This window comes from Aquila chrysaetos, chromosome 17 (genome assembly GCF_900496995.4).
Source record: "Aquila chrysaetos chrysaetos chromosome 17, bAquChr1.4, whole genome shotgun sequence".
In the NCBI taxonomy this organism is placed as follows: Eukaryota; Metazoa; Chordata; class Aves; order Accipitriformes; family Accipitridae; genus Aquila; species Aquila chrysaetos.
The window spans coordinates 9,508,996-9,518,859 of record NC_044020.1 but is presented as its reverse complement, the minus strand read 5'-3'; the positions used below and the strand labels follow the sequence as shown (position 1 = coordinate 9,518,859).

Here is a 9,864-nt window from a genome sequence, read left to right as displayed (position 1 = left end):
AAAAATAGTTGAGTACACTGCTGTTAAGAAAGCAAAATGAGTACCACAGTGAACCCTGTAATACTGTGTCCTATACCTTCACAGGTATCCAGAAAGGCACAGGTATGTGATAAACTGTTTCCAGGACTGCTGAAATGACTGAAGATACTAATATTTGATGCTTTAGATTAATTAAGAAGCTAATAACCCAATGGTGCTTTGGCTCAGACTCAGTGAGGAAAATAGAGGAAATAACGTCTGATGAATGGAAAAGAATAACGGAGATAGAAATGTTACTTTCAACAAGCTTAAACACCATTCTTATAAAATACTTCTCCATGGATGTTAGTCTGGTGCAAAAGAAGCAAAAAGTGTGGGAAAGAAAATGACAGACCTCAAATGGATCAGCACGAGGAACTGCTTCCTTCTTGGAGTACATGGAGTACAAGGACAGAATTGTCCTTGGAGTGTTTTCAAGGCATCCAAATTCCCAGCATGTCCATACATTTCTTGAGTACCATTAAACTCCCAGCAAGCTTAAGGCTACCAACATACCTTGCCCATTTCATAGCTTTTGCCCAGAGTCAGATCATCTCAACCTGCTTTTGATATACTGAAAGGGTCAACACATAAGCATACCCCACAGGAGGCATCTGGGGTGGCTGAAAGGAAAATAGCCACCTTCTAGGTGAGGTTGTGTGTTAGTGACTTTCACTACTGCGCGTGTCACTGTCATAGCAAAGACAAAGACAAAAATGAGCAAAAGAGGCCATTACATACTACTCAAACCAACCTCCCATGGCCACACCGCCAGAAAAACCACGTGCCCCATCTATTCATCTGCAACAGCACCAGCTCTGCAAATACAGCTGGGAAGATCAATGGCAACAAAACATCAATTTTGTTCTATTTTCTTTATGTCTATGGTGCTTCTATATGACAGTCCTCATGTAGCAGGGGACATCTCATGTAGTCCGAATCCAGGCTACAGCACCATGAGTTGAGACTGAGCAATTCTACTGCTGCTGGGGAAAATCAAGGATGACAGGTGCCAGTAAAAACATCTACAGACATCTTAAAGTGCTAAAACAGAGACAAGCCATCACAGGAAATGGTGAAAGAACCACTGGAGTCTGAGGCCTGTTTCGTAACGGGCAAAATTTGCCTTGAACTCCTGTCTTACATGAGTCACTCAGCCTCACACCTCACGATATTGAGGGATGCTATAATTAGTGAGAAATGTATGACATTGTCGTGTCTTGGATACCACATAAAGATACCTCTAACATTGAAACATGAAATAAGAATAACTGATGCTATTAAATAACAAAAGTAATTTTATTTTATCAACATTATAAATATTTTCTTTCCCTTCATTTAACTCCAAAATGAGATAGTAAAACCAGTACAATGGAACAATTCAGGAGCTCCTCAGTCCTACTGAAAAGGGTCCCATTTAATAACAAATTAAAATGGAAAATGACATTTTGTCAGTCCACAACCTCATTAGCTGAGCATCCCTAGGTACTTTGTCATTCAAACGGCACAATTCTAAATGTGTGCGCATATGTGTGTGTGCGTCTATATATATGCATACTGATATTTATGAATATACATATATATAGTAATAAACACACATAAATAGACACAGACACTGAACAGAAACTTTTAGTAAATCAAAATGTTTTACATGTAATTTAAGCGGGTTCCCAGCTGCACACTGAAATTTGGGCCCTGCACAACGCAGGCACAACGACACTGTGCTAAGCTAGACCCCAAGTGCTCGAGAGATTCAATACGTACGTGTCACCTTTAACTGCTGCAGAGTCTGCCTGCTTCTGGTGGCTGTCCAAAACTGAGAATCCCATCACACTTGAAAAGTGGTGAGGAGTAATCCTGCAGCATCCTGGCCCCAAACTACTTCCCTCAATGAACCAACTTCTGATATCCCTGGCCCTGCGTGAGCCATTGCAGAAAACAATATACATGCTCTATTATCTACAAATACAATACATCGCCAGTATCTAATGCATTAAGTGTGCAGTCCTTTGGGACACCTTGAATATTAAAGGCACTACATACAGCCAGCTCCCGTCCTATCTCCAGTGCTGGGGTTTATTTTCATCATACAGTAACCGCCTCCTACGGAGCACACAGCGCGGGCAGCTTTCCAGAGGCACAACAGGCTCACTCTGATCATAGCATCGTACTCCAGCTGCCGGCGAAAAAGGCAAGCCAGACTCTCTCATGTGCTCTAAGCTCCTTTGAGCAGTCCGAATGGCACAAAGGAGCTCAGGAAATCTGCCCGTCCTGCCAAGCCGCTCCAGAGCCAGCCCTTGCTTCAGCCCCCCTCCAGGCATGAGGGATGTCTCACCGAGGCGAGGACCGCCGGGGACAGAGAGGGACCAGACCCAGCTCCCTTGTCATGATTAACGTGTGGCCTCTGGAAGCTACCTGTGATTAGAGCGAGCCTTTACTGCTCCACCTGATTCACGGGACTAAAGGACCAGGGAGCAGCAAAAAGCTCGCTGGCCGTCCTCTGCTCAGGCACCGGTCTGGCCTCAGCACAGGACACAGCCAAGCCCCTGGTGTCATTGAAGCTTCCTCCATTTCTCACATCAGTAAAACAAAGCAAAAAGATAAAACTGATACTAATATAATTCTTATTTTTGTCAAATATATAGAAATATGACAGTAATGTCTTTCCTCACAGCTGGGAAATGATGCAAGGCCTACCATGACTCCACAGCATGAGGATCTTCCTTGTGGAATTTTCACATACATCAGAATTATACTCTGATTTTTTATTTTAACAGTTGCCAAATTTTGTTCTAATATATACACATATTGACCTTCGCCACAAGGCCCTGGATGATTATCAAGGGAAGGAATTTGGCTTTCATATTTTATTTTTTAAACAAGAAAGGTAAAGACAGAAAATAAGACAAAATACATTTCATGTCGCCATTGATCTATAGATTACAAATATATATAGTTTCCTTCCAGAGGAAGAAATACTAAAGAAATATTTTGCTCATATCAAATGAACTTTTGAAAACAGAAAAAAAAATAAAAAATATATTTTTCAGCTCCTCCCTCTCTGCCACAACACTCTTGTTTAAAAAAAAAAAAGAAAAAAAGAGAAAGAAAAGAATCACATTCATTTCATTTCCACAACTTCTACCAAGGAAGAAAAACTTATCTGAATAATGACCTGAGTTATTTTCATGGTTTCCAAACTGCATGTAATCCCGATGATCACCATCTACCAGAGACCTACACCAAGCAAGGTGTGTGAAAACAAACACCGGTAGATCTTTCAAAACAAACAACAAAGCAAAATTCAAAAATCTATTGCAAGAATTATGCCAAAAGTGGGCCGTGAGCATCTTCACGGGAACTGGTCAGACAAAGCGGAAGTGGAAGCTCTGCTATTTCTGGCAGCTGAGTTGTCTGCAGCAATCCAAAACCTGAAGGTGAATATTTTGTGTATGCCTGTGTGTATGTGTGTTTGCTTTCTCTTCTCTTGTGGTTATAATCTTTGAGGTAAGACAGAACAGATGAGTACAGAAGACACGGCTGGCCTTTACAGCAGCTAAGCAACCTTACGTTTCCAAGCCTGTAGTGGGTAACGAGGGAAAGAGTTGCCGCGTGTCCTTCTCCAGTGCGATAGCCTCTCTGAAACTTTGTTCCCTTGGGGAATTGGGTAGTTTACATATTCAGCTGAAGAAGGATTTCCTATTATTCCCAGTGCAACCAGGGCGGTGCTCATTCGTTTGTTGATGCCAGCAAGCCTAGGCTGACTGCTGATGTTCTAGGTCTCCTTCCTACCTCTGGCCGTAACACAAAGGGGGACTGGTCCATAAGTCGGTCCATCAAAACCCCCTCCGTCTTGCACAGATCCCTCCCCAGTGTAAAACCCATCTTTTCAAAAGTAAAAAATAGCTATCACCTTTAGGCAGGCCTGAAACCTGAGCAGAATCAGGTCGGTAATTACAGACGCAATGGTGGCGTGAGAAACCTTACTGGTACCTTTCTGCTCTGCTATACAACGTGGTGTATCCCATAGAACTCCTTTCCGTACAAATGACTGTCTCATGAGGATACCGTAAGCGTATACCCAGCAACAATGCGGAGGTTAGGTTTTGTTACTGCTGTAACTCTAACTGTGCCCCACACCCTGGGAAACAAGGCAATAGGCAGAGTCCTCTCCAAAAGTGAGAACGCTCCCCGGTGATTGAGCACTGAGGATGCAGCTTCTGAGAGGACAGCGAGGGAGGGAATGCAGCCAGTGAAAACATTGGATTTTTCCTAAGGGCATCCAGAGCTCCTCAAATTTTTTGCTACTGCCTGACCATTTGTGAAGACTTAACGCAGAGATAACAGGTACTATTGAACTGATGAGAAGTGAGGGGAATGGGAGAATAAAAGGAATGCAGGGAACTGTAGGTATGGAGGAGGGCCTGGTTCAGTATTTTAATGTCCCAGTGAGTTTGGTTCCCCCACACCCTCTTTTCTCTTTCCTTTTTTTTTTTTTTTTTTAAATAAATTGTACAGATGAACATGGGAGAAGTTCATGCTACTTGCTGGAAGCAATAAAGGTAAATTTCCGTGGCCCATGGATTCCACAGACCTTTGAGTGTCCCGCCTCATCCATCGTGGGCTAACTTATGGAACCTAACTGTTCCGTGGCAAGACTCAGTAGCCCTTAGAAACTGGTGGCATGTCCTCAGGTATTTTCCATGAGAGTCAGAGACACGTTGATTCCATCAGCTTCTTCCTCATACGACGCCTGAGTGCTTCAGGTGCAGCCTTGCGATTTCCAAGGATGATCATCTTCGATGTTTTCAGAAATCAGACTGCTGTCTCCAGATCCTCATGTGAAACCATTTGGTAGTTTTGTCGACTCTCCAGGTAGGAGGCCAGATCTGGGTCACCAGCTTGCTGAGCCCTGTCACGAGGGGTCTTACCCTATAATAAAGAAACATGAAGAGAAAGTCTTGTGCTAACATATTTAGAAGAACAGATGAAAGCATGACCTGGAGAAATTACTACAGGAAAGATGGAAGCAAATTTGGAGAATTTACTTATTTGTTGTACAAGTTGGTGTTAAGTTTTTCTATCAGTCATGAGATTCTGAAGATTTTCAAAGTCCTTGTGTGGTTTAGGACAAATCATGCAGTTCTGCAAGAACATGCTATTTGATATAACACAAAGAAAGGCTCCCATGCTGGAAGGAACTGATTTTTCATTCTAGGGCTACAATCCCTATGTGAATGAATATGACACACAGTACTATAGCTAACACTTGAAAAGTGCAGTGCACTTCACAGACTACACACTTTGCTAAGGATGTGCAGAGAGAGATGCCCAACACCTGAGATGAGTTCAACGTGTCTCATTCTATCTCAAGTACAAATCATTTTTCAGTGCATCAACTTGCTACTCTGTTATCTGAGCTCCTTATGAGTACTGTTAAATTGGACCACAAGTCTATGAAAAAATATTGGAAACATGTTAAAGTATCTCCACAAAAACAATCCTGCTCCTTGGATTTCTGGGCAGATGAGGATTAACAAGTCAGAAGCCACTTGTCTGGATTTCAGCTGTTGTGGAAATTATTTTTTGCAATGTACAGTACTCTCATCTGAAAAAGAGATGATCTCTCTCCCCCTTATAGGCTTCCCCATACAGCATAACATGGTAGGAATTGTTTTTAATTGTCTTGCTGCAGCAAAGGTGCTTCTGACTCTGCAACCTAGAGATCCAGCCACCTCTCAGCTGCTGACCACAGGATGCTTATGTTCAGAAATGCCAGAAGGGCAGCGTCTGGACCATGTTCCTAAGTGATCAGATTGTTGTATTGACAGAATATTCCTAGCATTTAATTTTGCCCAGACTTCTTTCTCAGCCAAGCGTACACCGCGAGAGGGTTGTGGTTAGTGTCACATGAGTGAGTGTAGGGGCAAGCAAGGGCAAAAGAAAATGGTTAGCCATGCTCACAAAGCAAGGCAGCCACAATAATCAAGCCTCACAGATGCTATGCAATCACAAACCAAGGCTCCCCCAGGTGGTCCTCGCCCACAGGCCTCTCTTTTGACCACACAAGAGGAGGATGCTGTGCCATGGAGACGCCTCATTCGCGCCCAACGCACCGAATAGTTTGAGGCCAGGCTCTCACTATGGTGAAGATGACCCACGTTGGGGACTGAAGTCTCTTGTACTTGTTTAAATCAATACAGTTTTCTAAATAAAAATAGCTTGTTTAAAAAGAGCTGCTCTTGGCACACACGAGGAAGCCTCAATCATGCAAACAGTAGGGACGGATGCTGATCGGTCTCGCTTGGCTGCAGTATTTTATAACTGGTTGACGGGGCTGGGTTACCTTGGAGTCCGTCTTTCTCAGAGAGGCTCCCGCATCCACCAGGAGCTGGCAGACGGCGCGGTGGCGCTGGCAGGCTGCCTTATGTAATGCTGTCTCACCCCTAGACCAAAGTACAGAAACCAGCAGTGAGACACATCACACCAATGTACATTTACGAAGTATGAGGTGCAGAGGACAGACAGAGAAGGATGCTGCATTTCTGCGAGGTTCCCTCTTGCTGGCAGAGGTAGACTCGTGCACTCTCTCCCTTAGCATCTACATCCTTTGACTCAGTAGGAAAGCCTGCAATGCACAAATAGCAGACGGAGAAGTTCTGAGGGGTGGGAAAGAAACGTGCACAGGTTTATGTATTCAAAGGACTGAATGTCACGTTCCCATCCAACCACCAGTTCTGCTAACTGCTGCAAAGGCAAACTAGCCACCTTATTATTTCATAGCAGGGAAAGCAGCAACAACATTTGTTTTTTCCTGCAATTCCGTTCCTCAACCTCATTCTTGGACGCATCCTAGAAAAATCCTGCCCATCAAAGACATGACTGGTGCACTTGCTGCCCTGGTTCTGATACCCTGCTCTCTTGGACGTATGAGAGCAAGAGCTGTGTTTTTGTTTTCCACCGCTGGACTGGTGAGCTACTGGGGAAGCTTGAACACATGCTTTTCAAAGGAGAAGGCTGTGTAGTGGGAGCAGATTATTGCAATGCTCCTCACTGGGACTGGGGCTACGTGTAACAGGATTCTGAGACTGACTGTAGTATCGAGGTTAAAGAAATCTATCTAGATTTGCCTAGGAAGAGGAGGAAAGTATGCTTTGAGTGGGTTGGAAAAGTGTCCTCAATACTAGTATCCAACAAGTAGGGCCATTACATAACCTCCAAAATAACAAATGACAAGAAATACATGTAGTAGGACAAATTTTGCACCTACCTACCCAGAAAGTCAGAGTGCCTAAAGGAATTTCAGCCTCAGTCCACGACAGGGCAAGTTGAAATATTGCTAGGCAACCTTGTAATGAATCTGCCTCTGCTGCATGAGAACTAGATTCAGAATGGGATACTATCCGATTTCCCCCTGAAGATCAAAAGACAAATTCATGCTGCCAGTTACGGCTTGAACCTTCCCCTTTTCAAGAGTTAGCGGTAGAGGGACCTTTGTAAAGGGAAGCCCTCATAGCCATGTTCACTTGCACTTTATTTCAGTAGCTGTGCTATGGTACTGGATGAAGAGAAACAGGCAGTTCATCCAGACCCCATCACCCCTGGACTGCACACATGCACCTTGTGCAGAACCTTTCTGGTGTTCTCTGTTAGCAGAGGAGGGCACTGTGGGATGAGGAACGGCAGGTTTAACCCCTATGAGAAAGGCAACTTTTGCTTCCCATATATTCCATATACTTCCCAGGATTATTCATGCTTCCCTTGCATACTCTTTGTGACATGTTGATTATACAAGACGTAGAGCAGCTGGGAACTGGAAAGTAAAGTCTTTTTTTTTAATAATAATAGAGGTGATGGAGGTTCTAAGTACTTGAGATAAACCTTCAACTGCACAGGTTGTGGCCACGTGGGACAGCTAAGGCAGAGCACCCTGGATGAATCAAGAAGGGACTGAAGAAAAGGTGTAGACCGAGAAAAGTAATTTCCCGACTTCTGGAATTTAGTCTTCAGGTTGGTACCTCAGTAACTGCATGCCAGAAACATCAAACCACAATGCAGGACTTGTATTCCTCTAGAAAGATTAAGGAAGTATGGGAAGCAATAGAGGGGAAGTCCTTTATGGAATTCAAGAAACATTTGTTTTAGGCCAGAAAGCCACATATGAGGTGGTGGTTGTTCAGGTTTAGGGGGACTTTTGTTTGCTTGTTTGTTTTTGAAGAGCTGTGCCATTTTACAGGCTTTATCATTTGAAAGTTTGCACTTGAAAAACAAGAGAAGTCTGCTGGGCTAATACACATAATGTGAAGGGCAGGGTAGGTTGTACTTACGTTTCACTGTCTGTCATGTCCAGTAATTCAGATGGACCTGCAAAAGACAGTCAGGTATGTCATAAAGCATTTGTCTGCATGGCTAGAAGAGTACGACTACCAGGAGAAGATTCCCACTGCAAATATGTAAAAGAAGCCAACTGAAAGCTCAATTTGCACAAATATGCCAAACTTCAAGGTAGTATTTGCTTGTGCGAGCCCTTGCACTACCAAAATTCTGAATGCACAGTCACTGCTGGAGCGTCAGCACCAGGGAGTAGCAGCCTCTAAATTATACTGGGAATGAATATTCATGGAGTTTATTTTCTCACTCTTCACCTTGCTCAATTAAGTGGTTCACATAAGTACAGTGCATTGAAAATGCTGATATACTGGAAACCCTGATATATTGCAAGTTAAAATCTATTGTTAGTACCAGAGAGAAAATGTCATTAGGAAGTTGAAATTAGCCAAATTCTGTCCTGAATGACATCCCTGTGCTACTCCATTTAATAGCGTTATACAGAATGTAGATCAGGGTGGAATATTCCCAGCGGCCTTTATATTGATATGCAAATCCTGTACTCTACTGGTTAGCAATGATCAGGAAAGTAAGATTAAGAAAAACAGAAAAGATTTTTGTTAAGTGGGACAAAATAATGCATTTATGGTAATGTTCTTTTGTCCTTGATATTCACCGCAGGCAGATGTTTATAGCAGCAAATTCCATCACTGAATTACAGTGATATGGAAAGACTAGGGTCTGGGTAGCATTTGAAATGACAAAAACTTTTCCCTTTGCAGTCTGTCTTATTATTCTTCTCTCCACTGCTCTGGAGCATAGTGCCAGATGGTATGGGGCAGTTAGCAAGGGGAACAGTGAAACTTTGCAGGAATTTTCCTTCCTGTGCATGAATATTTCTCTTCAGCACACTTCGACTTTGAAATTCAAGAGTCCTCAAGAGCTTACAGCAAATCTCACCTGAAACTGAGGAATTTCACACTACTTGCTTACAAAGGCCTACACACAACCTCTCTACACTCCTTTCACTCTGAGTGTGTGTCAAAATGGATCGGAGCAGCCTGTCTCTCCCTCACTGCCTTTACAACATACACATACAGTATCATCAGGGGCAGCTAGCTGCCTCGGCTGCTGGAGCTGCGGGTGGCTCCTTCACTTCATCTTCTGTCACCAGGAGAAAGGGGTACTCGGAAAAGTAGCATGCGTAGTCCCCAGTGCACAGGGCATTACATACCTATCTAGGAAGTTCTCCAAACTCATTAGCCACTCTCAATTTTTAATGCACAGCACCCTGACTCTACCACCACACATCCTCATCTCCGCACTTGGCAGTTATGTGTTAGCTCCTCCCTATCAAAAAGAAGAATCACCCACGACCCCTGAGCTCCCATAAGCATGAAGAAGGATACAGGGGGCTAAGAAGGGCCCCTTGTTGAGAGGAAAGAAAGACAAGGCCTGAGAAACTAAAAAGAAAAAAAACCCACAGATGAAGAAAAATGCTCCTTTACACATTCCAGG

At 43.5% G+C, this 9,864-nt stretch overlaps 1 protein-coding gene across 8 annotated transcripts in view; it reads right to left on the bottom strand.

The window, feature by feature from the left end:
• Positions 1–1,298: 1,298 nt before the first annotated feature.
• DGKI (diacylglycerol kinase iota) overlaps positions 1,299–9,864 on the bottom strand; it is a 226,258-nt gene continuing 217,692 nt past the window's right edge. For all 8 annotated transcript variants that reach the window (XM_030040170.2, XM_030040167.2, XM_030040168.2 and 5 more), the window contains 3 exons: positions 8,346–8,382; positions 6,365–6,464; positions 1,299–4,950 (listed from right to left, as the gene is read on the bottom strand). In XM_030040170.2, coding sequence (XP_029896030.1) covers positions 4,834–4,950; positions 6,365–6,464; positions 8,346–8,382 — 254 coding nt within the window. In that variant the 3' untranslated portion in view covers positions 1,299–4,833. The remainder of the gene's footprint in view (positions 4,951–6,364; positions 6,465–8,345; positions 8,383–9,864) is intronic.